This window comes from Rousettus aegyptiacus, unplaced genomic scaffold, assembly GCF_014176215.1.
Source record: "Rousettus aegyptiacus isolate mRouAeg1 unplaced genomic scaffold, mRouAeg1.p scaffold_m13_p_1, whole genome shotgun sequence".
NCBI lineage: Eukaryota > Metazoa > Chordata > Mammalia > Chiroptera > Pteropodidae > Rousettus > Rousettus aegyptiacus.
Genome location: NW_023416284.1, coordinates 91,481,514 through 91,509,458, shown reverse-complemented (window position 1 = coordinate 91,509,458; position 27,945 = coordinate 91,481,514). Strand labels below are relative to the sequence as shown.

Below are 27,945 nucleotides of genomic sequence, written 5' to 3'. Positions count from 1 at the left end.
TGTGGCCTTAGCCTTGCTCTTTAGGGGGCCTTTCTCCTCAGTGAGGCTGTCTCTCTCCCACGAGTCCCAGGAGATGTCCTTCCCATCAAGCAGGGTCTGGCATCCTCCAGGCTCCCCAGGATTGCGTTCTGGGATTCCAGGTGAGGACCACAGTGCACTCGAAGAGGGAGAGAAACAAGTTTATTGAGGGACTTGTGCCCCTCTCCTGCCATCGCTGGTGAGAATGACCCCAGCATTGTTTTGCTCTTCCGGATGACCATCTTTGGGGCTGGGAGGCCAAGCCCCTAGGTTTCCCCTATATCCTTCAGTCTTTAGTGACAGACTGAGCATCTGGTATGGGGAAACTGATCAGCTGCAACCAATTAGGCTCCTCCTGCCTTGGGCCTAGAGAAAGTAGGTCAGGGTGCTGACTGGATTCTCAGATCCTTACTCCTCTCTTATGGCCCAGGTACTCTCAGCTGTGAAGCCAGGCTATTACCCGACACCGCAGGATGCCCAGGATTCCCTGGAGCCAGGAGCAGAAGGGTGCAGTCCTTTCCCCATCAGAGCCACCCACCAGCTTCCAGGCTTCCTGCATCTTCCAGGGGTCCAACCTGTGGGATGTCAGCAGGAATTTCCCATAGCAGCACCGGTCCAGAGGGTAGTGGGTGGCACCAGCCAGCTTGACACAGTGGGTTGGGGTGAGGCCGCCTCGTCGGGCACTTACCCCCACAAAGACATCCTCCAGTGGCAGAGGAGGTGCCCGGCTGGCCACTTTGAGGATGAGCTGCACAGCAGAAGCTGATAGCACATACCCCGTGCCAGATGCATAGGGTGGAAAGGGGCCCCAGGTGGGAGGCCACTGATCCTCTGATATCCGGTGCTTGCCCCCTGGTGTCCGAGAGGGGTGCACCCTCCAGTGCACACGGCCCAGGTACAGAAGAGGCACGGGATGGCTCCCCAAAGTAGTGTCAGCTCCTTCCCACTCTTCCTCGCCAACTTCAGCTTCCATCTGGGGCTCCATGCCCCTCTTCCATTGCTCCCAATGGCCCCCTCGCTGGACCAGCTCTGATACCAGCTCCGGGACGTTGACAAACACATCGTCGTCGGTCTTGAGGATGTATCGGGCCATGGGACAGTGTTTGTCGGCCCAGTTTAGGCCGCTGAGGGTCTTAAGGGTAAGGTTGCGGTAGGAGTCCTGGAAGGCCGCCTGCAATATGTCCCCTCGGGCCGCTGACTCTCGTGCCAGGTGGTTCTCGTGGGAACCCGAGGTAGGATGCTGCCCGCTGGGCTCTCCCAGCAAAAAGAGCGTCTGGACCCTGAGCCCTCGGGCCTCGCGCTGCCCGCCCCACGAAGCCCGAATGGCGTTTCTTTGGTTAAGGTTCTCTGGGGCCGTGCACACCAGGATGAGCAGGAAGGGAGGGGCGCCAGGGCCACCGCACGCATCCTCGTTGGGGATTAAGAGGCGAGGCAGGGCTAGGGGCGGCCCTGGCGAGGCTGGGGCTGGGAGCATGGAGGCTAGCGAGAGGCTCAGTAGCTCCTCCCCCAGGCCCGAGGGCCCGAAGAGCGTCCAGACAATCACCAGCAGCAGGGAGCCAAGGAGAAGGCGCCGGAAGAGGCTGAGGGGCATGATGTGGCGCAGTCAGTGGAAATCTGGGGAGAAAGATGGAAAGCGGTTGGAGGGCGCAGGGCCCAGTTCTCGGCGGCCTGGGTCCCAAACCACCCCACCACCTCCCACGCCTGGGATGTGAGAGGATCACGCGAGCGGTGCCAGCGCCGGACGGTGCAGACACCGGTAGGCGGCTCGGCCAGGAACCACGGCTGGAGCTACGGGGAGGTTACCTTGTCGCGGCACGGTCGCCCCGAAGCTCGGCTCCATGGCTGGCAGATAGCTAGGACAGCAACCTCCTCCCCAGCCCGCTTCGGGATGGAGCCCCGCCCTTTCCCGCAGGAGGACGTGACGTCACGCGTCCCCAAAATGCACTTGGAAGCTTTGCAGCAGCGCGGCGTATAAATCGGGCGGGCGAGGAAATAGTGCCTTTCCGGGTACACGGCAGGAATCGAATATAGAGCAGTATGACTTAGCGTCAGAGACCATCTCTCACTTGTTAAAGAGATACCCAGATCTCATCTTTCAGAAACCTAGGGTGGTCAAGACATGCAAATACTTATCAGAGCCAACTAGCTAGGTTCAGCCACCTACTTGCACAGGAATTTGCACTGCCGCCCCAGGGAAATCACTGGTTGGGCTTCCCGTGGAGGCTGTGTTGGCTCCAACTTCCTCAAACCTTAGAGGGTGGGGGATCTCTAAAGGGCTGCTTCCTGTTGGGCAGTGGCAACACCATTGCTTTAAGTAAGACCAAGGGCATTGGGAAGCTGGGTGGATACATCTGCTGAGTTGGGAAAATGACCAACAGGGTCCTCCTGTGTGACAGCATTCCCTATCAGTGTCCCCAGAGGAATGGAGAAAATCACAAAGGAAGCCGTAAGTGTATAAACTATTTATTATCCGATAAAGCCTACAGATTTATTTCTTCTTGGACACACCCACAGTACGGCCTCGGCGGCCGGTGGTCTTGGTGTGCTGGCCTCGAACACGAAGTCTGCAGGTGAGAAAAGAGAATCATAGGTCATACACATTACACAGAAAAAGGTTTGGGAAGGTAAAAGAGCATGAGAAATCTCTGGGAGTTAATTGGCAGGAAGAGATGAGACCCTCACCCCTGACTCACCCCCAGAAATGGCGCAACCCTCTGTGGGCCCGAATTTTCTTCAGTCGCTCCAGGTCTTCACGTAGTTTGTTGTCCAGACCATTGGCCAGGACCTAGATTCAGAAGAGATGGTGAGGGAAGATATTTTACTCCCAACCTCCATGAGCAATTCTAACTGGTTGCCCTGCCTTCCTTTAATCTATCTCAATACACACCTGGCTGTATTTCCCATCCTTTACGTCCTTCTGTCTGTTTAAGAACCAGTCTGGGATCTTGTACTGGCGTGGATTTTGCATAATGGTGATTACACGTTCCACCTGGCAGACAAGACAAGGGTCAGATCCAGATAGCCCTCTTCGGAGGTAGGTCCAACCAAGAGCGCCCCCCACCCCTCCTTGTCCTCACCTCATCCTCAGTGAGCTCTCCTGCCCTCTTGGTGAGGTCGATGTCTGCTTTCCTCAACACCACATGAGCGTATCTTCGCCCTACACCCTAAAGAGAGGTTTTAGAATCGAGTTTGAGTTTTTCTTGGTTTCCTTTATAACCCCATTATTCCAAAGCACACAAAGCTAGGACCTGCAATAACCTAGTGCTTTATTAACTGTCCCAGATCATCTGTGCCTCACCCACTTTTCCAGATAGAAAGCCTAACCATTAAGTAGAAGAGATAATTTTGTTCGAGTAACCTGAACAACAAACAGAACTTGGGGCAGATAAACCCTTGAAAACATCATCTTTTCTTTCACACTGCCCAGCATATGTAGTTGTCAATAACTGTTAATCACTGCAGTGGCACTCAAGGGCAGTACCTCCGCACTGTGAAGGACAAAGGCCCTGGATCTCAAAGCAGATGCAGCTTCACAGAAGCAAGAACAGGGTTGATTACGGGGTGGGACTGACAGTTGCTTGGGATCTCTAAAGGTCTTAATTCTTTGGACAGGCTACTGTATCCCACGATCAATTTTCCAAGATCACAAACTTGACTTTGTCATTGCTGAGAGCACCAGGTCCTAGGGAGCTAAATGCCCAAATCAGACTCCAAAGAAACTAATGCCTTATTGGTGGCATCACATAAACATCAAAACTGGCACTCCTTGCCACCTAAATTCATGAACCAAACAGATTTGGATACTGAATGATGGTGGGCTGGGTTAGTGTTCCCCAAACATCCTTAATGTAGTCTCTTCCAGAAAACCAAAATATGACCTTATTTGGAAATACAATCTTCGAAAATACGGTTAGAATGAAGTCATACTGGATTACAGGTAGCCCTACATCCAATGACTGGTGTCCTTACAAAGAGAGGACATAAGGACATGGAGGTAAGGCCATGTGATAACATGAGTCAAGAGACTGGAGCTACAAGATGTAGCTATAAGAACACCAAGGTTTGCTGGTGACAAGATAGGAAGAGCCAAGACAGCATTCCTAGAGCATTCAGAGAAAGAATGGCCCTGTTGACACTGATTTTGGAAGTCCGGCCTCTAGAACTGAGAGTAAGTTTCTGTTTAAGTCAACGAAGTTGTGGTAACCTGTTACAATAGCCCAAGGAAACAAAGAGATGGTATTTCCTCTGTGTAAGGAAATCAAATTATCAGGTTGTTTCACAAGATCCGGTGTAAGTCTCTCAAATTTAAGTAAGTGCAGATGAAGTAGCATGGCTGATGTAGTAGTATTTTATTTACTATAAAATACACGTGGATAACCTATAGCCATGTCACCCTGAATGAGCCCAATCTCATCTGATCTCGAAAGCTAAGCACAGTCAGGTCTGGTTAGTACTTGGATGGGAGACCACCTAGGAATATATAGGTGCTATAGGGGAAAAAAATACACATGGATAAAAAAGAACATAGATGAAACAAGATTTCTAATTTTTAGCTAGATGATACATCCACAGGGGCAAATAATTTTCTTCCTTTACTTTTAAATGTTTGAGTTTTTAAAATGTTGCTGTCAAGGTAAGATTTTTTGAAAGCTCCATTTACTGACTCTAGATAATGGCTTGTGAATTTTTTAAGTTAGATCCACAGATGCCCCTTTCTCCACTCAGCAGATTACACTACAGGAGACACTTACTCATCTTTGTAGTCCACGGGCCTGGATCATGGAGAATAGTTGATACCAACTTAGTATTATTCTCTGAAAGTACTTAGAACAGTGTTACTCATGGGAGCACTGGCATTTTGGCAGGACGAGAATTCCTTATAAACAAAGCCAATGGCACTTCCCAGTCATTGCAACTAACTCTGACCCCCTCCTCCTTCCATGTTTCCAAAATAATCCACAGATGACAGTTATCACCCTGATTTAGAGGAAGAGAAGTTCAGCTACCCTTAAAGAATAAAGCAGAAATCCCTTCCCTGGCCAATTAACCTTGCCTATCATTTCTTTAACCATATCTTTGAGGCACCTCTCCCTATATTCAGCCTGCCTTTCCCCTCTTCTGGATCCTTAACAAGGAACCACCTTCAAGCTTTAGTCCTCTCACCAGAGGAAGAGCTAGCTGCCTTTGCTGGCTCTTCCCAAAATTAACAAAAAACTCAGTATTCCCTAATAGGAATAACCTTTCCTAATGATAAGCAGGGCATCGGCATCCCTAACAGACTTACCACAACGTTCACTCAGTACCTGAAAATGCTTTGTTAAATTTACATAAGTAGCAAACACAAAACTAATTCCAGAGAGGCAGAGTATAATAGCTTCCCAATAACCCTGATCACCTTTTATATTTACCATCTCACTAAAGCCTAACTTTTGAAAAATGTTATTTTACAATACCTTAAAAATTTCAAGGAAAGCAATGTTCTTCTCTACCAATTAAAAACAAATGAAGCTGAGCTCCCTGCAGTACAGAATTAAAAATCAAGGAAATGTGAAGTTAGGACTTAATTTTGAATTAACAACTCGTCTATAAACTATCAGTTCCCTTCCAAACTCTTTAAAACCAGGTAACAATATTCCTGATAACATCCATTCCCTAACACCAAATGAACACCTATCATGCATCAGAAGGTGAGGACTGTGAGCAAGACAGGACTATCCCTGAGCCAAGAGTGTACATATACTGGTAGGAAAGGAAGTCATTAAGTCATCTCCACAACTAATTACATATATTTAAAGAAAAAGATCATACTCATCTGGGAAGGTCAAGAGTTCATTAGGTTGGCTAAGAAAGAGATTCAAGCTTGCATTCAACTTATTTCATGCAATGAGCAAGTACTTGTTCCTACTTCAACTAGAAACAGGCAATGTCTTTCACCTGTGGCATCTAAGTAACTGTCCTAATGATGTAGTGACACTCCTCCCAACTATAGTTTTACACTTACCAACTGTTGGCATTTCTACTCACCCCTCAAGATGTACAATTATCCAATTTACACAGCACATAAATTTCAGAGGAAGGGCTGCTGTTAAGATGCACTGAGGGAGGTGGACAGAAACCAAATCCAGAATGATTTCATCAAGATGATGACTGATGGTCCAAGATTCTAGCGAATTCAGGTAGACAAACCAATTTCCCGTCCCCTCAGTGAAAGATTTTGGCTGGACCTGAGACTATTCTCTGGTTTCCTTATCTTTTGAGGTAAATGTGGGAAGGGGTTAAAGGTATTAGTCATCCTTTACCCAGCAACTGAGGTGATTAGGTTAGGACTTATGTTTCCTCAGCCTCAACTCACTTACGGTTTAGATCTTAACAGCCTAAGATTCATTTATATTCTCCATTCCTTATCCTACTTTACCTTAATTGCAGTAATGGCAAAGGCTATTTTCCGCCGCCCATCGATATTGGTGTTGAGTACTCGCAAAATGTGCTGGAACTTCTCAGGGATCACTAGAGACTGATAGAGACAAGAGGAAAAAGCAGACACCGTAAGCTACCACCAAATCATCATCTCAAACAGAAACATTAAAGTCGTCACACAGGGAGCAATGATCCCCCTTCAGGTTTTCACAACACAGCAAATTCCTTAGTCTGCAGATAGCAAGACCACGAAATGTTCCGGCTTGGGAAAGTACAACCTCTGGTAGAGGACAAACCCTTCTACCTGTCGCCAAAAGTACACTCTGACTGGCAGAGGCCGGTGGTCCCAAACACACCCAAGCCTTTCACAGCTTTCGAGAGCCCGGGGACTCTTCCTCTGACCCCATTCCCCAGAATTTTAAGACTTTAGTTTTATCTTCCAAGGGGCACGAACCAAGGTTCCGCACAAAGATGCAGAACCCCCAAGCAGAGTGTTTTAGGCCCCCTTGATTGCAGACCTTCCCTGCCCCGGTTACGATGTCGCCGGATCCCCCGATGGATTCGAGTCTTACCATGGCGGTAGCCCCAGCGGCGGCGTGTAGGCCTCCTGTGGAAAAGAGGGCGGAAGTGACGTAATTGTCTTATATAGCTATCAGGCGGAAGAGGCGGGGCCATCTTGGTGAAGCGCTTCTGGAAACGGCTTGCGCAGGAGTCGAGTCGACTTCTGAGAGGCTGAATTGGTCTCCACAACATCCGGTGTGGTCTCTTTATAGTTCGTAAAGTTTTGGGGTACGAGAGCAACTAAGGTTCCAGCTAAGATTGTGTTTAAGACTTCTAATTCCCGTTTGTACTTGGGTGAAGTGGTTAGAGCCGAAAGGGAAGGCCAGAGTCAAACAATTTAATGCAAATATCTGAGAACGACTTCGCCCTGTGCAAGACACCGTAAGACTTGTAGTTTCACTCCAGGGAACGGACTCGCGGCGTCTGACAGCTGCCGGAAGTGAGGCTGTGCGGAATGACCGCCGCTGCCACCATGGCTGCAGCGGCCCGGGATCTGGTGTTGAGGTCCGGGGCCTCAGATATGGAGGAGGAGGAGGGTTCGCTGGTAAGAACGCGGGGCTATTTCTCCTCCAGAATCTCGTCCAGTCGTCCTCGCGTCAGTAAAACCTGGGTTGAGTTTCGGCGCAAGGGTGGGAATTCGACTGCCAGCGGGGATACTCTCCGAACCCCTCCCTCAGGTCGGCCCTGAACCTAAGCGGGGATCAAAATGGTCGAGACTCAGGTCCCCGGGCCACAATTTTTAATTAACTTCGAGATTTGGGGGCAGCATAGAGAAGCAATGTAATGTAAAGGTTAAGAACATGGCCTCTGGAGCCAGACTGGCTGTGTTCTAATAGCTGTTTTACCTACACGCTGTGGTCTTGGACAAGTTAACTAGCTATCAATTTCCATACCTATAAGGTGAAGAAAAATAATAATATTTACCATATAGGTGGTTGGTTATGATTAAATGGATGAGTATACTTAAGATGGCACTTAGCAAGCAGTTAAATACTGTGTGTTAGCCAATGCTTCTAGAGAGGCTGGAGCTCCTTGGCGGGATTGTGATAGAACACCTAAGATAACAAGAATCTGGGGGCTCCTAAATTTAACTGCAAGTTCTGCTTCGTCCTCTACAACTCCTAATTTTTCTACTTTGAACACCTACCTCCATTCTCTTTGTGGATTGCCTGGCTCCTGTCGTCTTCCCTGCCCATAAGCCCTAAGTAGTAGATTGGGTACTATGTGAGACTCTTGGGATTTTTTTTTGACTCAGTATCTATGGCTTCCCAGTAAAAGTTCCTCCTCTCCTCCTTGAAGGATTGGTGATTATCCTGTTACATTTTGTTCTTTCTCTTCTTCTTTCTCTGTATTCCTTTCTTATTAACTTACCTCTCTCCAGGGCGGTGGTCCTGGTCTTCAGGAGCCATTGCAACTTGGAGAGTTGGACATCACCTCTGATGAATTTATCCTGGATGAAGTGGATGGTAAATGATGGCACGGAGTGGATGCAGAGTGCCTATAATCTGAGAGGCATGGGGGCTGGAAGTTATAAGGCATGCACTGGTGTGCAGGTGTTCAGTATGGGAAGAGGGAGCTGTGGAACTGAACCTTTATAATAAACTTTTATTTCCAGTTCACATTCAGGCAAATCTGGAGGATGAGTTAGTAAAGGAAGCTCTTAAAACGGTGAGGCTTTCTATTATACTAATCTAACCCCCAACACACACTTACCTTCCCCTTAAAGAAAAAAAAAAGGAAAATCTCTTGCACTTATAATATTATCGTAGTGTCTTACCCTGTAGTCCTTTGTTGATTCTATTCCAATGTCCTTTCACTGTGACTTCCTACTGACCTGTCATGTCTGTGTTCTCCCAGGGTGTGGATCTCCGTCACTATTCAAAACAGGTTGAGCTGGAGCTACAGCAGATTGAGCAGAAATCTATTCGGGATTGTATCCGCCAGCAGAGGAAAAGGGTGGTGTTATTAAAATGGAAATTTTGTGGAGCATGGTACAGAGAGCCTAGCTGGGGATGACATCTTTTCTCTGAGATTTCTGTCACCTCAGGGAGAAATTAGAGAGGCCCTAAAGGTCTGAGGATCTCCAACTTCATGGTGAGGCCCCTTGACTTTCTGTGGGTCAGATATCCAAGAGAGTGAGAACATAGCATCTCTGCACAACCAAATCACAGCCTGTGATGCCGTCCTTGAGGTTAGTAACCATGGCTTGTGACCCCTGATAACCTTGAACCAGATTATGGTCTCTGGCACCATTCTTTAGGTCATCAGCCTCAGGTGGGGACAGTTTGAGTCACTTGCAGGATGAGCTCAGCAGCCTCTTTTGTTGTTACTGCCATAACTAATGTTATTTGCCAGTGACCTTTGGGGTACCCCTTCACTTGTCACTGCTACCCTCCTGGATTGATAGATACTAGAGACTTAATGCATTTAGGTGGCCCACTTGCCCCCTACCACCTGTGGCACTCCAGCAACATCTACCTTTTCCCTCAGCGCATGGAGCAGATGTTGGGAGCTTTTCAGAGTGACCTCAGCTCCATCAGTTCTGAGATCCGGACGCTGCAGGAACAGTCGGGAGCTATGAACATTCGACTTCGAAACCGCCAGGCAGTTCGGGGGAAACTTGGGGAACTTGTTGATGGTCTGGTAGTGCCCTCTGCTCTGGTCACGTGAGTTACTAGTTTAAAGGGTCACAATGTCTATAACAAGTAGATGAACTAGGGTGACCACATGGGTTTCTGGGGTCCAGGTCATCAAGTGCCTTCCAGAAACTGATGGTCAGATTGACAACTTTTTCTAACCTTGATGCATGCTTTAGGTAGCAAAGATTAAGAGTCATCCAAGGTCAGGTCCAAGGCTTATATGTGAAGGAGGGTCCAGAAATGGAAAACTTTGTACCTCTATCCTGGCTGTATGATACAGTGTAAGAAGGGAGAGGGGGCAGAAGCTCTATGTAAGGGATATGATTTGGAGGCTAGGGATGTCTAGGTCTCCCTCCTAACCCATCTCACTCCTCCGTGCTACACAGGGCAATTCTGGAGGTGCCAGTGACAGAGCCCAGGTTTCTGGAACAGCTGCAGGAACTGGATGCCAAGGCAGCTGCAGTCCGAGAACAGGAGACTAGAGGCACAGCAGCCTGCGCAGACGTCAGAGGTGTGCTCGACCGGCTCCGGGTCAAGGTAAAGGGTGGGGAGATATCCCCGAAACTACTAGAACCGACCTCCCCAAAGCCTTCATCCTGGATTTTCCTGGCAGAACTCATTGTAGCCTGTCCCCAAGAACTTCACCCTGCTTTTTCCTGTGAAAGCTCATCTCCACATCTTTGGGTTCCCCTGAGACTCTTAACTGAACACTAAAGAGATAGTCTCCATTCTTCCTCCTCCTACATTTAACATTTGTCATGTTCCTAAGTGCCACCAAAACAGTAAGAAGGTTGCAGCTTCATGCCCTGTGTTTCGTCTCCCATGTCTAGGCAGTGACGAAGATCCGAGAATTCATCCTTCAGAAGATTTATTCCTTCAGAAAACCAATGACCAACTATCAAATCCCTCAGACGGCCCTGCTGAAATACAGGTCACCCTGGGAAGGATGGCCTCTGAGCTTTAAGCAGCCAAGTGTGGTGTCTGGTCTCTTGGACAGGCACGGAGACTGACTGGTCCCTGGTCCCCTCCAGGTTCTTCTATCAGTTCCTACTGGGTAATGAAAGAGCAACAGCAAAAGAGATCAGGGATGAGTACGTGGAGACGCTAAGCAAGATCTACTTGTCTTACTACCGCTCTTACCTGGGGCGACTCATGAAGGTGCAGGTGAGACCAAGGTGGAAGAGGCATTCCTGGGCATCTGAACTGGCAGACTGTTGCTGGGCAGGGGGGACAGTGTAAAAACAAGCTTTATCAAGCTGTGGCAAGAGGTGGTTACCAGTTCTTTTCTCTTTTCCCTAGTATGAGGAAGTCGCTGAGAAGGATGATCTAATGGGCATGGAAGACACAGCAAAGAAAGATATCCTAGAGCTGAGGAACCCTCATGCTAGGCCTGGAGAGTGAGGGGGCTTCTGGCCCCAGCCTCCAAGGCATTGCTTCTTACGTTTTTCTGTGGGACCTTTGAGAATGTGATGAAGGCTATGGCCATCCTTCCCAGAAAAAAGCATTTTGACAGTTTTGCATATGATGTCAGGGGTGTAGAGGCTCTCTGAAGCCCATTCACAGATGTCAGGTGAAATAGGACCCCAGTTCTGGGAAGGAGGGGCATCTAGGCTGTGTCTGGCTGCTGGAAGCCCCAGGGGTACCAAATCTTTGATCTTTGATTACAGCTCTAAGCTTATTGTTTTCCTTGACTCTGACTCTTCACGATTCTTTTCGAAGCCATCCCTGCGCAGTAGAAACACCATCTTCACCTTGGGGACCCGTGGCTCTGTTATTTCCCCCACGGAACTGGAGGCTCCCATCCTGGTGCCCCACACTGCCCAGCGGGGAGAACAGAGGGTAGGAGGAGGAACAAACTTCAATCCTGAGGGGAATGCTGAGCATGGGTGGGCTTGGGGGTTGGAGGGAAGGTCAGAGCTTCCTACCCTGCAGGCCCCTCTGTTAATCCCCCAGGACCTGGGAGTGGCTTTTTCCTGTCTCACTAGTGTTCTATGATATGAAGAGGATTAGGACCATTGACTTAAGGGCATTTGAGAGGGAGAGACTAGCTGAGGGGAGGGATATGTCATTTAGGCAGGTATGGAGGTACATATAGGAATAGCAACAGCAAGTGGGGGTGCGCCATTCTCTTGCACCCCTTTTCTGCCCTACCCCCCCACTCCCCCAGTACCCATTCGGGATTCTCTTTCACAGTTAGACTCGAGTTAGATGGGAAGTGTCTCTTGAGCTCTCACTACCCAGTTTTGCTGATTGCCCAGCCATATCCATGGGGAGTTAGTATTGGGATCCATCTCTCTGTCTCTCTTCTTTACCCTCCCATCCTAGTATCCATTCGAGGCCCTCTTCCGCAGCCAGCACTATGCCCTCCTAGACAATTCCTGCCGCGAATATCTTTTCATCTGTGAATTCTTTGTTGTGTCTGGCCCTGCTGCACATGACCTCTTCCATGCCGTCATGGGCCGTACACTCAGCATGACCCTGGTAAGATCCCCTTGCTCCTGTTCTCTTAGACCCTGTGTCCTCAGTCTTCATTAGCTCCATAAGAGGGTCAAAGCTTTGGTGGTATTAAAACTAGGACCCCCTAATTCTAAAATGGCCAAACCTCATACCCACAGTGTAACTCCCCATGAAACCTTCAAAGCTTGGGGTCCCCAAGACGACTACTGCTGCTGATCCACACCCAGAGGATAGCATCTGAAAACTGAGGGGCCCCTAGATCTTGGTCTTCCACCCTGAATTCTGCTCTGATAGGCTTGTGATTATAGATTCTGGTGAGCAAGGCAGGAGGACCACCTGAGTGGCCAGTGGACAGGGAAGGAGGGGTCATTTCCCTTTCAGATTTCTCCCTTCCTTCCTTCCTACTCCCCCTCCCTCCCAGTGCTATATCCACAGAGGAACACATACATTTGTCTTTAGCCACTGGGAAAGACAAAGTAACCTTCGTCAATCCTTTGCCTGTTCCTAAATCACAGAAGCACCTGGAGTCCTATCTCGCCGACTGCTATGATGCCATTGCTGTTTTCCTGTGTATTCACATCGTCCTTCGATTCCGGAACATTGCAGCAAAGAGGGATGTTCCCGCCTTGGACAGGTCTCTGAGTTCTTGTTCTTGATGCCCTGCTGGCCTTGAACTTTTGGTCTTACATGACTGTTCCCTGACCCGTGGGCTCCTACTGACTTGATACCATTGACCCTATTTTCATTCATCTGCCTGGAGGCAGTACTGCTGCTTCTGACTCACCATTCACACCCAGTCCTACCACCACCAGCCATCAGCTATTAATCTGAAGGATGCCCCAGAAGTGGTCAGATTTCCCACATACGCCCTAACACAAACACCACCCTGTTCCCCACTGTCTACTCCCCACCACCCACCCCTGACCTTGACATTCCTTGCCAGCTGATTACTGATTCTGGTTAAGCCCACAGGTACTGGGAACAGGTGCTTGCCTTGCTGTGGCCACGGTTTGAGTTGATTCTGGAGATGAATGTCCAGAGTGTTCGAAGCACTGACCCTCAGCGTCTTGGGGGTCTGGATACTCGGCCCCACTATGTAAGAGAGGGCAAGGGAAACAGAGGGTTTCCTCAAAGGGAGGGCTCTAAGCTTTACTGGGACAGGTTGGCTAGGTTCACGATAGTGTTGGGCTTGGTGGGATGTTTAGTCATACTGTGAGGACCAGTCCAGGAGGGCGGTTCCACTTGGGGGTATCAGGCACTGTTTGTAGGATCGGAGGAAGGAATCACGCAGATGTTGGTTGGCCAGCTCCAGAGGAGTTGAGAGGTTGTGTTGGCTGGGCTGGGTGTTTGGTGTGATTTCTTTCCCCCACCTTTCTCCCAGATCACACGTCGGTATGCAGAGTTCTCCTCCGCTCTTGTCAGCATCAATCAGACAATTCCTAATGAACGGACAATGCAGCTGTTGGGGCAGCTACAGGTGAGAGGAAATGCAGACTGCCCAATAGCAGGGCTGCTGCAGTGGGCTGGAGTGTAAAGAGGGATCATATGCCCTTACCTTCTTGTGTCACTTCCATTCGACTTTTTCAGGTGGAAGTGGAGAATTTTGTCCTCCGAGTGGCAGCTGAGTTCTCCTCAAGGAAGGAGCAGCTTGTATTTCTGATCAACAACTATGACATGATGCTGGGTGTGCTGATGGTAACAGACACCCCTTCTTTTCTTTTTCTCTACCCAGAGAATTAGGGTTGCCCCACTACTATAGTAGCTCCACGAGGGCAGAGTTTATCTTGGTCTCGTTCAGTGATTTATTCTGGAGTCTGGCATAGTGTCTGGGTATGTACAGTAAATGTGGGAGCAAGGAGATATCCTCAAGTGAGGGGCTGTTGCTTCCTAGACTTAAGATTTCTCCTTGTTTTCTCTTAGGAGCGGGCTGCAGATGACAGCAAAGAAGTTGAGAGTTTCCAGCAGCTGCTCAATGCTCGGACACAGGTAGTGGTCTGGGAAAAAGGAAGGGACAAATTTGTGTGTTGTTTTCAGTTCAGTGCTCATGTGCATGTGTATATAGGGACTCCAGGTACACAGAATTGGAATTATGACTTGGTTTACATGCTGTTATTATTGGTCTATTTTATTTTCTTTTATATTTTTAAAATTATATAAATACCCATGAACTTACAACACGTGTTGGCAATAATCAATATCAAAGTATGGATTCCCCCTTATTCCATCTCTGTGCCTCTCATGTAGAGATACCTGTTGACCTAAATGTCATGTTTATCATGCTTGTTTTTTAAAAAAAAGGTTTGGTATACCAAAACGATAATTATTTAATTTCATTTTTGAGTGTCATAAAAACGGAATCACAGCATTTTTTGTGCATAATTTTTCTAACATTGTCACATTAATACATATGACTAGTTCATTTTTCACTGTTGTATAGTGTTACTTATGTGAATATAACATATTCTGTAAGAGGAGATTTGGATTATTACTAGTTTTTGTGAGTATCGATTAAAGAACAATTAGGTTTTTTTTTTTTTGGTGAGCATTGTTTTATAACAATTAGGTATTTTAGTGCACATAGAAATAGGTAAGTTTATCAAAAGTTTCGCATGGAAATAGGAGTAGGCTTGCTGCTTATAGGGTAACACCAGTATTCAACTTTATGAAACAATGCCAAATTGTTTTCCTAAGTGAATGTATCAATTTATTCCTTACTTGCAATATGTAAGAATTCTCATTGAGCCATATTTTCTCCAACACATGGTATTATCAATCTGCCTTTGCTTTTCTGGTAGATATCTAAGTAGGGTCTTGATTTGCACTTTTCTGGTTACTAATGAGATTGTGCATTGTTTCAAATGTTAAATAGCCATACAAATTTTTCTTCATTTTAATGCCTGCAGCACCCAATATTCTTAGGTGGTCTCCCATCCAAGTACTAACCAGGCCCAACCCTGCTTAGCTCCCGAGATCAGATGAGACTGGGCGCGTTCAGGGTGGCAGGGCCATAGACCAAATTTTTCTTTTCTGTAAAATGTCTGTGATAGCATTTAACCTCTTAAAAATGAGTTCTTTATAAAGTCTTACATACTAATTTTTTAATTATACAGGTTGTAGATATCTTTTAATATGTGTTTTATCTCTACGTTTTTTATGTTGTCATTTTTTTCTTTCTTTTTTACTTTCATTGGCATTTATTTGATGCTGAATTTACTCCTGGGCCATATGTTTCTGTTTTTTCAGTTTCTTCTGGGATACCTTTTTCTGCTGTGCAACTTCCTCTCTGGTTTAGGAACAGTCTGCTCCTTTGCAGTAAGGATCATCTAGCTCACTGTGGCAGGGAGAGCTCAGGCAGGGCATAACCCACCCATGAGCTCTGTAAGTTCTGCGCCACATCCTGGGAGCTTTGTTCACCTGGATGTGCTCAGTGACCAGAGGGTCCACATCTAAACCCTTAAGCTCAGCATTATCTCTGCATTTTTAAGCATGTGCAGCAAAAAGCACTTTTTTTGGGCCACCAACCATGCGTCTAGCCCCACTCTTTGGCTTGGGCACACATACCAGCTCTATCATTGTAATGACAGAATGGCACACATTGCTTCTATAAAGTGACAACTTTCTAATACTTGGTGGCTTTTTGGATATGCATACCCTTGATGGCCTGGGCAGTTTCACGAGTGTTCTTAAAGTGAACGTAAAGATTTGAACCTCTTGATTTGCATGATTTTGTGGGGTTTTCTGGGTTAAGTGAAAAGCAGACCATTTTCAGAGGTCATGTCAGGCCACTTACTGGAAGAACTGTGTTGTCTTTTGATGAACAAATTCCTAGTTGTAATATGATTTAATTTATTAGTCTTTTCTTTATTTTTATGTCTTGTTTAAGAAATCCCTTGTTACTCCAAGGTCAGAAAAATAAACTACATATTCTTAATACTGTATAATTTTGCCCTTTTACTTTTAAGTTGTAATTAATATTTGTATATGATATGAAGTAGGAATCTAATTTTTTCTGTATGGATAATGATTGGCCCAGAACCATTTATAGAAAATCTCTTTTTCCACTTGATCTGCAGTGCTGTCACTGTCACATAGCAAAATTTCACTTTTTTTTGTTGCCTTTATTCTGTTCTATTGATCAATTTTTCTACTCTATAATACAGTTTTAATTATGTTTTATAGGGCAAATTCTCTTACCTTCTTTTTCATCAGTATCTTGATTTTTATTGGCCTTTTGATTTTCCATATAAATTTTACAATCAGCTTGTAAATGTTCACATTTAAAAAACCCATTTAAGTCTACAGCCATGCTATCTATCATCTATCTATCTATCTATCTATCTATCTATCTATCTATCTATCTATCTATATCTATATATATATAAAATAAATTTTAAAAAATTACCCATTTAGGATTTTGGTTAAAATTGCATTGATCAATTTAGATTATTTGAAAGAATTGACACTTTATGATATCGATACTTCCTGCCCATGAACATGGGCTCCCTCTCCTTTTTTAAAGATATTGTTTAATATCTTTTGATAATCTTTTACAATTTTCAGCACCAGGACATTGTAAATCTTTTGTTAGTGTTTTTTCTAGGTAGGTATAATATGAAGATTTAATTTTAATAGGAATAAATTCTTTGTAATCCTTCGCCTTTAATTTCTTACATTTGATCTCTTAGTGTTTTGGCTAGAACCTCTATGACAATGTTGAATAGTTGAATAGAAGGGTAATAGTGAGAACCCTTATCCTGTTCCTGATCCTATTTATTTATTTATTTGCACCTGTTCCTGATTTTAAAAGGAATGCTTTCATCACTTCCATTAAGAGTATTATAGCTGTAAGGTTTTTTGTTTTGTTTTGTTTTAGGCGAGGCAACCCTTGGTTGACCTCACAGATTGCAAGGACCTTGTCAGCTTACAATCCCTTATATTTTACTTTTTACACCTACAGCACTTAATCTTTCTAGGTGGTCTCCCATCCAAGCACTAAACAGGCCTGACCATGCTTAGCTTCCGAGATCAGACAGGATCAGGCTTGTTCAGGGTGGCATGGCCATAGGCAGCTGTAAGTTTTTTAATAGATGCCCTTTATCAGGGTAAGAAAATTCCTTGTAGTTACTAGTATCCTAGAGTTATTATTGTAGTTATTCCTACTAGGAATAGATCTACATTTATTTTGGTATTTATTTAGGAATAATTAGGAATAATACTAGGAATTACGAAGAATGATGACTACATTTTTTTTTCTCTCTAATTGGACTTTCTACTTTATTCTTTTAGAATTTATTCTAAACTGTAGTTACTTAAACATTATCTTTTTTCTTTTTTAATTTTTATTATTTTTTTATTTTTCAATTGCAGTTGACTATATTAGTTTCAGGCATATAGCATAGTGGTTAGACATTTATATAATTTACAGAGTGATCCTCTCAGTAAACCTAGTACCTACCTGGCACCATGCATAGTTATCACTATATTATTGACTATATCTCCTGTGCTATATTTTATATCCTGTGATGATTTCGTATAAATATTATGTTTTGAAAAAGAAATTTCTTTATCTGAACTGCGTATAGACATGCTATTGATTTTTATATATTGACTCATGTAGCTAGCCACCATCCTAAATTATTTCTAATAGTGTTCCTGGATATTTGTGTGTGTGTTTCTATGTAGGTATTCATCATCCATGAATTATGAGTTTTAAGTTCTTTCTTTCTAATCCTTACATCTTTAATTCCTTCTGTCCTTATTCTCTTGCTACATTGACTAGTACCTCCAGTACAAGGATGAATAAATAATTGAATAAAAGTTTTGAGAGTGAGAACCCTTCTGTTTTCCTAATTTCAAAAGGAATGCTTTTATCATTTCCCCATTAAGAATAATGTTGTAGTTTTTCTTGTAGATACTCATTGTAAGTTATGAAAATTCCTTTCGATCCCTATTATGCCAAGAGTTACTATTTTTTAAAAAATCATGGGCGGGTATTGAACTTTTAATCAGGAACATATGCACTTTTTTTGGCAACAGTTGAGGTAATCACATACTTTATTTTTTAAATCTTTTATATAGTATATGACATTTGTAGATTTTAGAATGTTAAACCATTCTGGATTTGGTCTAATTCATTTAGAATGGTCCTCTGTGCATAGGTTAGATTGGCCTGTGATTTTCTTTTCACGTACTCTCCTTGTGGGGGTTTGGTATCAAAGTCGTCCTGCATTCGGAGAAGGAGGTAGGAAGGAACTATTCCTTTTTTTATTATTCTGACACGGTTTACAATTGAAATCTCTTCCTTGAAAGTTTCATAGAACTTAGCAAAAACATCTGGGAAGATTTAAAACTATGAAATTCTCTCTGCTGTTTTTTTGAATTCAGTATATTTGACTATGTAGTAGTTTTATTGTCATTCAATTATTTTTTCTTTGAGCCATGAGATTTTTGAAGAGTTTTTAAATTTCCAAAAGTAATATTCTTATTTATCCTTTTGTTATTAATGTCTTAGTTGCATTGTGAATGGAGAATGTGTTTTTTTGGTATGGATTTTTTGAAATTTGCTTAGATTTGCTGTGGCCTGGTATATGATCAACTTTTGTAAACGTTCTATGTGTGTTTGAGAAGAATCAATTCTTTAATTGTCAGGTGTGGAGCTCAAATTTTTTAATTGTGTTTTTCACATTATATTTTTACTAGTTAATTTTTGTTTGCTTACTAGTAATTGAGAGAGGTGTTTTAAAATTAATAGATTTGTCACTTTTCGCCAGCAGTTCTATCAAATTTTGCTTTATATAGTTTCAGCTTAGTTTACCTAAATTCATTCATTCTTTCTCTCTCTCTCTTTTCTTTCTTTCTTTCATCTTTCTTTCTTTTATTTTCCTTTCTTTCCTTTTCTTTCTTATTTATTATTTTTTTACGCCTACAGCACCTGGCCTGGAAACTTACTTGATTTTATTAATGTCACCCCAATAATTAATAAAAAATAAAAGGCAAGTAGTTGTAAAGAAAATCCAGTTGAATCATCTCTGCCTTGTATGATTTTAATCTATTTATGTTTGTTATGATTAACGTTATATGTTATTATGATTAATGTTCCTAGGTGGTCTCCCATTCAAGTACTAACCAGGCCCAACTCTGCTTAACTTCCAAAATCAGACATCAGGCTTGTTCAGGGTGGCATGGCTGTAGACCATGGACCGTGGCTCCACTGGGGCGGGAATCCAGGACCTTCTGCTTACAAAGCAGACATGCTAACTGCTACACTATGGAACCATGTCCAGTTTACCTAAATTCTTAAAAGTTTAGAATCATTGGCTCTTACTGGTGACTTGAAGTATTTGTCACTATATAATGACCCACCTTAGCCTTAATAATTTTGTCTTTTTTGTCCTAAAGCCTATTACAGATGATATTAACATAGCTCTGCCAGCTTTATTTTGGTTACTATTTGCCTGTTAATTTATTTCCATTCTTTTACTTTCAATCTTTTTATATTTTCACATTTTAAACCTTGTGTAGATAGCATATAGCTGAATTTTTTAAAAATCCAGTGATGCAACAAACAAACATGACAGATTCATGGACACGGACTGTGGATTGGTGGTTACCAGAGAGGAGAGAGAGAGGAGAGAGGTTGATAGGGGTAAAATAGGTCAAATATTTGGTGATGGAAGGAAATCTAACTTTAGGTGGCGAACATACATTGCAATATATGTACAACTTACTGTTGAATTATACACTTGAAACTTACTTGATTTTGTTAGTCACCCCAATAATTAATAAAAAATAAAAAGGCAAGGCAAGTAGTTATAAAGAAAATCCAATTGAATCATCTCCACCTTTTATGATTTTAATCCATTTATGTTTATTATGATTAATGTTACATTTGGACTTGTTTCTACAATCTTTAGTTTCTGTTTGTCCTGTGTCATTTGTGCATCTTGCCTTTATTTTTCTGCCTAAATTATTTTTTTCTCTAGTTTGGATTCCATACTCCCTTCTTTTAGAATTTGTTCTTTAAATTTTACCTTGCATATTTAGCTTAACATCTAAACTTAATTTTTAACCCCTCTCTCAAAAAATTCATGACCTTTAAAACATTTAAGTGTTTTAATGTTCAAAGTCTCCCCTCCTCCTCTTGCCTTCCATGCTAATTATTAATCAGCATTTTATTTCCTTCCTACTTTTAATTATCATTTTATAGTGATACCATTTGTTTCAATTTCCATAGATATTTCCCAGCTTATTTGCTCACCAAGCTAACTTTTGGGGATCATTTTCTTCCTTCCTGAAGCAACTCTTAGAAATCTCTTTTGAAAGTTTATTGGTAATAAATCTCATTTTTGTTTTTATATAAATATCTTTATTTCTTAGGAAAAGATAGTTTTGCTGGCTTACTGTCAAATTCTAAGTTACTTTCTCTCAAAATGTAGAGGATGATTTTCCACTGTTAGCTTAAATTGTTACTGTGGAGAAGTCTGCTGTTGTTCTAAATGTTGTTTTTTGAAGGCAGCGTGTGACTTCTCTTAAAGAGCCCCCCTTTTTTTTCTTTAGTATTCTGAAGCCTATATGTGGATTTCTCTTTATATTGTGGAATCTTGTGTTTCTTGGGTCTTTGAATTTACTTTTTCATTAATTTGGGAAAATTCACAGCCATTATCTTCTTAAATATTGCTTTCTTTCATTCTTCTGGGATCTGATTAGTTGTAGGTTAAACTTCCCCATTCTGTTCTCTCTTTTTTGTAAAATAAACATGTAATTAGACAAAAAAGAAAACCATTTTCCTCACCTGCCCAGTTAGGTGACCCAAGGGAATATCAGCTCTGACTTGAGAAGTGCAATTCTCTAGACTCCCTGATGCCACAGGAAGCATTTAAGTCAGTGGACTCTGTTGAGAGCAGCTAAGGCACCATGACCCGCTGATCCCACAAGAAGCATTTAAGCCAGTGGACTCTGTGGAGAGCCACTGAGACGCCATGGAATTTACCAGGGTGGGAAGCCAGCTGTCATCAGTGCTCCAGTCTTTTTTGGTGGGCTGCTGCTTAATACTGTGTGGGAAGGATTGCTGGCTAAATCCCAGCTCAGTTTCCCTCTGGTCACTCCTCTGCTATGAGAACATTCTCTTTTGCTGGATAGAGAACTTAGAAAGTTTAACCAAGTCTATACCATTGTTGACCAGTGGAAATATAATGCATGCCACAAATAAGCCACTTAAGTAATTTAAAATTTTCTATATCTGCATTTTAGAAATTAAAAAGAAACAGGTAAAATGAATTTAAGTCTTTTATATAAAGCACTATGTCCAAAATATTATTTTAACATGTAATTAACAAAAATTAGTAATGAGTTATTTAAAAAATTTTTCCATGTGAAGTTCCAAAGTACAATGTGTATTTTATGCTTACAGCATATTTCAGTTATGACTAGCCACATTTCAAGTGATCAGTAGCTCATATGGTTCATGCCTATTGTGTTAGGGCAAGTCATTGCTATTAGCTAAACTTCCCTTTCCAGTCTGCTTCCTGTGCCCCCCACTGTTACATTGTTAAGACTATGTGTGGGTTATAGCATTTAGGTAACTCTAATAGGTTGAATTTGGTTATTTAATCTTTTAAAACTTTTTAATTAGATTTATTTGAGTGACATTGGTTAATCAAAGTATATAGGTTTCATGTGTACAATTCTATAATACATCATCTGTATGTTGCATTGTGTGTTCACCACCCGAAGTGAAATCTCCTGTCACCATGTATTTGACCCCCTTTTCTACCTTTCTTTCCCTCCTTTTCCTCTGGTAACCACTGTACTATTGTCTGTGTCTCTGAGTTTTTGTTTGTCTTGTTCATTTGTTGCTTTCAGATTTATACTCCACATATGAGTGAAATCACATGGTTCTTGATTTTTCCTGCCTGACTTGTTTTGCTTAGAATGATATTCTCAATCCATCTATGTTGTCACAAATGGCAGTATTTCACCTTTTCTCATGGCTAAGTAACATCTCATTGTATATATGTACCACGTCTTCCTTATCCAATCATCTACAGAAGGGCATTTCCGTCGTTTCCATGTCTTGGCCACCGTGAATAATGCTGCAGTGAACACAGGGGTACATATATCTTTATGAATAAATATTTTCAAAATTTTCAGGTATATATGCAGAAGGAGGATTGCTGGGTCATATGGTAATTCAATTCTTAATTTTTTGAGGAACCTCTATACTATTTTCCACAGTGGCTGTAGCAGTTTACATTCTCACCACAAAATCTCCACCACTAGTTATCACTTGTCCTACTGATAATAGCCATTCTAACAGGTGTGAGGTAGTATCTCATTGTGGTTTTAATTTCCATTTCCCTAATAGCTAGCGAAGTTGAGCATCTTTTCATCTGTCTGTTGGCCATTTTATGTCTTGGGAGAAGTGTCTGTTCATGTCCTCTGCCCATTTTTTAATTGGATTGTTTGTTTTTTTTGTTGAGTTATATGAGTTCTTTATATATTTTGGATATTAGCCTTTTATCAGAGGTGTTGTTTGCATATATCTTCTCCCATTCAGTTCGTTGCCTTTTTATTTTGTTGATGGTTTCACTTGTATTTCCCTTGCCTTGAGGTCAAATTCATAATATCCTCTCTAAGACCAAACCAGTATACAGATTTAATGCAATACACATCAAAATCTCAATGACTTTTTTTTTCTTTAAAGAAATAAACAAATCATCAGATTTCTATGGAACCACAAAAGAAAGTGAATAACCAAAGCAATCCTGAAAAAAAAGAACAAAGCCAGAGGTATCACACTTCCCGATATCAAATTATACTACAAAGTGACAGTAATCGAAACAGCATAGTATTGCAGAAAAACAGACACATAGACCAATGAAATAGAATTGAGAACCCAGAAATAAACTCATCTACATGTGGGCAAATAATTTTCAACAAAGGAATCAAAAACATACAATGGAGAAAAGAAAGCCTCTTCAATAAATGGTGCTGGGAAAATTGGAAAGCCACGTGCAAAGGAATGAAACTAGACTGCTATTTGATACCATACACAAAAACTAACTTAAAGTGGATCAAAGACCTAAATATAAGATCTAAAACAATAAAATACAGGTACTAAATATGTAAACATAGGCATGATTTATGATTATTTAATCTTTGTCAAAAATCACATCACAAAGATAGATTCCTTGCTTATAGAAAGATCCATACTTGGAGGTGTATCCCTAGTCTCATATTAGTTCCCTTCAGTGGATGTAAGTGAATATTTTGTGGGAAGAGTGGGAAAAGATTTTATATTTAAATGGAAGTAGTTTATTTTTAAATGGGATGAAAGTCTCACTTTTACCTTACCAGATCTTACTATCCCCAGTTTTTTTTTTTTTTCTGTTTTCCCTTCCATTGGAAAAAAAAAAAGTTTACTTTTTATTGTGGGGAATTTCAAGTCTATATGCTAAAGTGGAATAGCAGAATAAACCCTCTGGGACTATCACAGGTTTTCAACTAGTAACAACTCAGATAATTTTCTTTCATCAGAATCAACACCCATTACTCATCCTCTTTCCGTGCTCCCTCCCTACAGTTATTTTGAATTAAATCATATACATCATTATCACTTCATCTTTTCAGAATGTGTTTTAAAAATCACAATGTTATCACATGTTAAAAAAATCACATTTAAAATAGCTAGTGTTCAAATTTCCCTAGTTATGGCATAATTTTTATGTTTCAAATCAGATCCATATACAGTCCCTATGTATGTCTCTTTTTAATCTGTAGATTTCCCTTAATTTTTGCCCCACCCTCTTTGAAATTTATTTGTGGTAGAAACTGAGTCATTTATCATGTAGAGTGATGTTACAGTGCATTTTGCTGACTGCATTTCTTGATGTGGCTCAACTGTTCCTCTTTTTCTATAAATGAGTAGTTAAATGGAAAGGCTTGGTCAAATTCCAATTATAATCTTTTTGCAAGGATATTTGAGAAGTAGTAATGTGTACTTCCTTTAGGGTACATATTGTCTTCTTGGCTCATTTTTTTGTCAGTAGCCATCAAGTGATCACTGCCGAGATCCATTAGTTAGATTTCTATACCTTTCAGTGTCTCAAAAATTTCCATCTCCTTATCTGTCTGTGCTGCATTCTGAGTCATTTCTTCAGTTATAAATTACAGTTTGCTGTATCATTCTTCAGGTATTTCTAATCTTCTATTTAGCCTGTTGACTTTTTAAAATTTAAAACATTACAAAATTTTAAACCATTTCTAAAAAATTTCATTTGTTTCAACTCTCAAGATTCGTAATCTTGTTAATGGGTCATCTCTGTGACTTTAACTTTTTTAAGCATTTCATACAGAAATTTCATAGAACTGCTATGTATCTGACAGTTCTAATGTTGGCAGTTTTTGGAGGTCTAAGTCCATTGCTATACTGACTTGCAATACTTTCTTACGTGTCTGGTGATCTTTGAGTTCATTGCTTGATCTTAAATGCGTGGAGGGGGTGCGGGGGAGTCGATCATATGGGCCTAAATTGGGATTAAGAGGATTTGCCTCTGCTTTTGCAATAGCTGAAAGATGCCATCCACGTGGGTCTACATCGGCATGTCTTCGTGGCTCTCGCGAGAGACCTAGGCTCAGCTTCCCCGCTTGAGGCTGGCATCAGGCTCAGTTTCCAGAAAGCAGAATTGCCATGGCTGTTTGCCTTTTGGTAGCCCTGCCTCTCCCAGTGCTCATCCCTCTGGTTCCAGTGCTCACCCCAATTTCTGCTCTTAGCTCAAGTTTACTTTCTGGTTTTTGTTTGTTCGTTTTTGAGGAGGGGATCCTTGAAGATTTCCCATACCTCTTTTAGGACCAGCAGTTCCTTAAAGTGTATGACCTTCTCAGAGTTTATCGTTCTGCTGTGGGAATGTTCTAAGGACTTAGCTGGTCATGATGCCAGAATTGGGATAATCCCTTGACACCAAGACACTCAACTCCCTGCTTTTCAGGAATTCATTGAAGAATTGCTGTCTCCCCCTTTTGGGGGTCTGGTGGCATTTGTGAAGGAAGCTGAGGCTTTGATTGAGCGTGGACAGGCTGAGCGACTTCGAGGGGAAGAAGGTATGAGGATGCTGTGGTAGTGATGGGGTCAGTGGTGACTGGAAAAGAAAAATGAGAGAATGTGGATTACATGGAGAGTGGGTGGAGTAGGAAAGAATGGGCTGGGAGAACACCAGAAAAGAGGGGTTGGGTGGTGAGGATGCATGTGTCTTGGAAGAGATTTAGTGGGGTCGCAGATCACTTAGCCTAGTCCCTGTCTGATACTATCTCTTTCCTCCTGCTGTCAGCCCGAGTTACTCAGCTGATCCGTGGCTTTGGTAGTTCCTGGAAATCATCGGTGGAGTCTCTGAGTCAGGATGTAATGCGGAGTTTCACCAACTTCAGAAATGGAACTAGTATCATTCAGGTGACCTGCTGCTCTCAGCCCCTACTCATACCCCATAATTTTCCTCCCCTTTTTCTCCTGGGCTCAGCATCATCCAAGTGATCCTTGATCTTCAACTACCAGCTGTGCCCAAAGTTCTGGATGAGCCCTAACCTGATTCGTAATCATCCTTAGCACCTCCCCATAGTCTGACCCCTCCTTGACTTTCTCTGACCAGGGAGCATTGACCCAGCTGATCCAGCTCTATCATCGCTTCCACCGGGTGCTGTCTCAGCCCCAGCTCCGGGCTCTTCCTGCCCGGGCTGAGCTCATCAACATTCACCACCTCATGGTGGAACTCAAGAAGCACAAGCCCAACTTCTGATGTGCCAGACCCTGGGATCAACCAGCCTTCTCCAAGGACTCTTCTACCCCATTCCATAACCCTTTTTCACCTGGTCACCCCGCTTTTCAGTTTTCCCTTTGCCTCTCAGGTCCTTGACATGCCGCCCCCTGCCTTCTTTCCCAAGATCCTGCCTCATCAGAGTAAGCCGGATCCCCTTGGCTTTCTGAATCTTCCAGTTATCTTCAAGTTTCCCAGGACCGCCTCCCTCTAGGCTTTCAAAATGACGTTTTTCATTTTCCCAGTTTTGTCACCCTCCCACCCCCGCCCCCCAAACAAACAACAAAAAAACCCAAGGCTCGTCTCTCTTCCTCCAGTAAAACCTTCACTGCCTCATTCTCCAGTTCACTCAACTCTTGTCACCATGTCCTGAGGTGTGAAGCCTCAGCTCTTGGAATTGGTGGCAACTGAAGACTTTCTCCAAGTCATTATTTTTTCATTCAAAATGATTTCTGTAGCTTTTTGACCTAAGATCTCAGCAACTTGGACACTAACCAGTCCTCCTCCTGCCTTGAGAGGTACTCCAAGGTCAGTCTGTAGAGAACAATAAATATTTAATATGACAACATGACAATACTCTTCTCCCATTTCTTCCTCCTGGGGCCTTCAAGTAGCCCCATCCCTGCTCTAGGGTCACCTTCCCTTTCTGACTGCCTTCTGGTAGGTGCCTAGAAAGTAGGGGCACACGTGTAACCTCTAGCTGCTTTAGGCCAAAGTGGCTGCATTGGTTTTAGGGTAAGGACTGTTTAATGAGCAACCGACCTGGTGGAGGGAGGTGGCCCCTGGTTAAAAGGCTGAGAACGTTACAGGTTACAGCCGCAGGCAGTACCCCAAGGGCAGCTACCTTGGATCTCCCATATAAGCTCTCCTTGTATCCTGCTCCCCTTGAACTGACAACTGGGTCAAGGATAGGCCAGCTTTGCAGGGTCTCCATCTTATCCATATCTTTATTTGACTTGGAGACTTCCTCTTGCCCCCTGCTTATACACTCATTTGAACTTACACTCTAGACTGGGGACATGAGGTGCCTTTAAGCCCTATGGGGGAAGACGCTGGCAGACAGGAAACGGTAATTTTTTTCTCTGATTCCTCCTCCCCTGCGGCCTAATGACTCCCTCCCAGGTCCCCGTGAGTGGTGGGAAGAAAGCAGTTTCTGTTTCCAGCTTATGCCCTCTGGTTGCGGGCAGGGAGAGGAGGTGACCTCAGGGTCGCTGCGCTTGGTCAGAATGCTGGGTGCGTGATAGCACAGTTGCGCGTGCGGTAAAGGGAAGGTTGGTACCTTCTAAGGCGAAGCTAGAGCGGTTGCAGCCGAGGGCGCTACCTTATTCCGCTCCGACTTTTTTTTCTTTGGTGGGGGAAAGGGGTTTCTCGTCTGGTCTCTCAGAGCACCTCTCTGATTGGCCTTGGGAACCGTATCTCAGAGATTTCACTTCATCACTGAGCATCTTGGCGCCCAATGCTGAAGTGCAGGGGACGGGGCTGAGCTGGAGCTTGATGTTGGGGGACTGAACAACTCCTGATTGGTTCAAATGCCCTCGGGGGCGGAACCAGAGCAGCGTCTTTAACTGACCTCACCCGTTGCCACCACCGCTTTCCCTTTTCCCTTTACTCCTTCCAGTTTTACCCTGCCTGACTCTCCACCCCAGGCCTGCCTTTATGCTTGTCCCATGCTAAATGGTGCTGTGCTGGGCTTCCAGAGAACGAAAGCTCATCTCGGGCGGCGGCCCGGGGAATCTGTTCCTGCTTCTTGTTCCTCACCTACACCCGTACCTCACTTCTAGGTTTCAACCTTGGGGGACCAAATGTTCTCATATTTGGCCTCATCGCGAGGACAGGAGAAGGGCCCAGGGTTTGGGACTTGGACAGGGGAAGACCAGGCTGCTTTGACAAAGGAAGCAGGTTCCCAGAGAAATGGTCACTGTGTACCCTGTGAGGGAGACAGGCTACGTCACCTACGCCAACTAATGCTCAGATGTAAGAAAGGCTGTGCAGGCGGGCACCTTGTTTTTGCGGTTTCTGACCTTCCCTTCCATTCATCCTGAAACCTA

General features: G+C 43.3%; 3 protein-coding genes and 1 pseudogene across 6 annotated transcripts; 1 reads left to right on the top strand and 3 right to left on the bottom strand.

Annotated features, from left to right (window-relative positions):
* Positions 1-12: 12 nt before the first annotated feature.
* Positions 13-2,344, bottom strand: B3GALT4 (beta-1,3-galactosyltransferase 4). Its single transcript, XM_016147004.2, has 2 exons — positions 1,822-2,344; positions 13-1,632 (listed from the first exon to the last, which is right to left on the bottom strand). The coding sequence occupies exon 2, from the start codon at positions 1,607-1,609 to the stop codon at positions 455-457; it is 1,155 nt and encodes a 384-aa protein (XP_016002490.1). The 5' UTR covers positions 1,610-1,632; positions 1,822-2,344; the 3' UTR covers positions 13-454.
* Positions 2,345-2,465: 121 nt separating this feature from the next.
* On the bottom strand, positions 2,466-7,109 carry RPS18 (ribosomal protein S18). Its single transcript, XM_016147005.2, has 6 exons — positions 7,008-7,109; positions 6,434-6,532; positions 3,096-3,182; positions 2,906-3,007; positions 2,712-2,803; positions 2,466-2,582 (listed from the first exon to the last, which is right to left on the bottom strand). Exons 1-6 carry the CDS (start codon positions 7,008-7,010, stop codon positions 2,507-2,509), a joined length of 459 nt encoding a protein of 152 aa, XP_016002491.1. The 5' UTR covers positions 7,011-7,109; the 3' UTR covers positions 2,466-2,506.
* Positions 7,110-7,157: 48 nt separating this feature from the next.
* VPS52 (VPS52 subunit of GARP complex) lies at positions 7,158-26,470 on the top strand. 4 transcript variants are annotated; one of them, XM_016147009.2, is made up of 20 exons: positions 7,159-7,540; positions 8,378-8,462; positions 8,612-8,664; positions 8,854-8,929; positions 9,120-9,187; positions 9,487-9,662; positions 10,022-10,172; positions 10,466-10,566; positions 10,667-10,799; positions 10,935-10,992; positions 11,341-11,474; positions 11,961-12,116; positions 12,608-12,726; positions 13,065-13,188; positions 13,474-13,569; positions 13,680-13,787; positions 14,013-14,078; positions 25,079-25,190; positions 25,418-25,536; positions 25,733-26,470. In XM_016147009.2, exons 1-20 carry the CDS (start codon positions 7,451-7,453, stop codon positions 25,877-25,879), a joined length of 2,172 nt encoding a protein of 723 aa, XP_016002495.1. In that variant the 5' UTR covers positions 7,159-7,450; the 3' UTR covers positions 25,880-26,470. The 4 variants fall into 4 exon arrangements, with proteins under 4 accessions (XP_036094637.1, XP_016002495.1, XP_016002499.1 ...); XM_036238744.1 differs by lacking the exon at positions 11,961-12,116 and having other exon boundaries at positions 7,158-7,540; positions 25,733-26,468; XM_016147013.2 differs by lacking the exon at positions 8,378-8,462 and having other exon boundaries at positions 7,160-7,540; positions 25,733-26,468.
* Positions 14,987-15,105, bottom strand: LOC118606755 (annotated as a pseudogene).
* Positions 26,471-27,945: the final 1,475 nt, after the last annotated feature.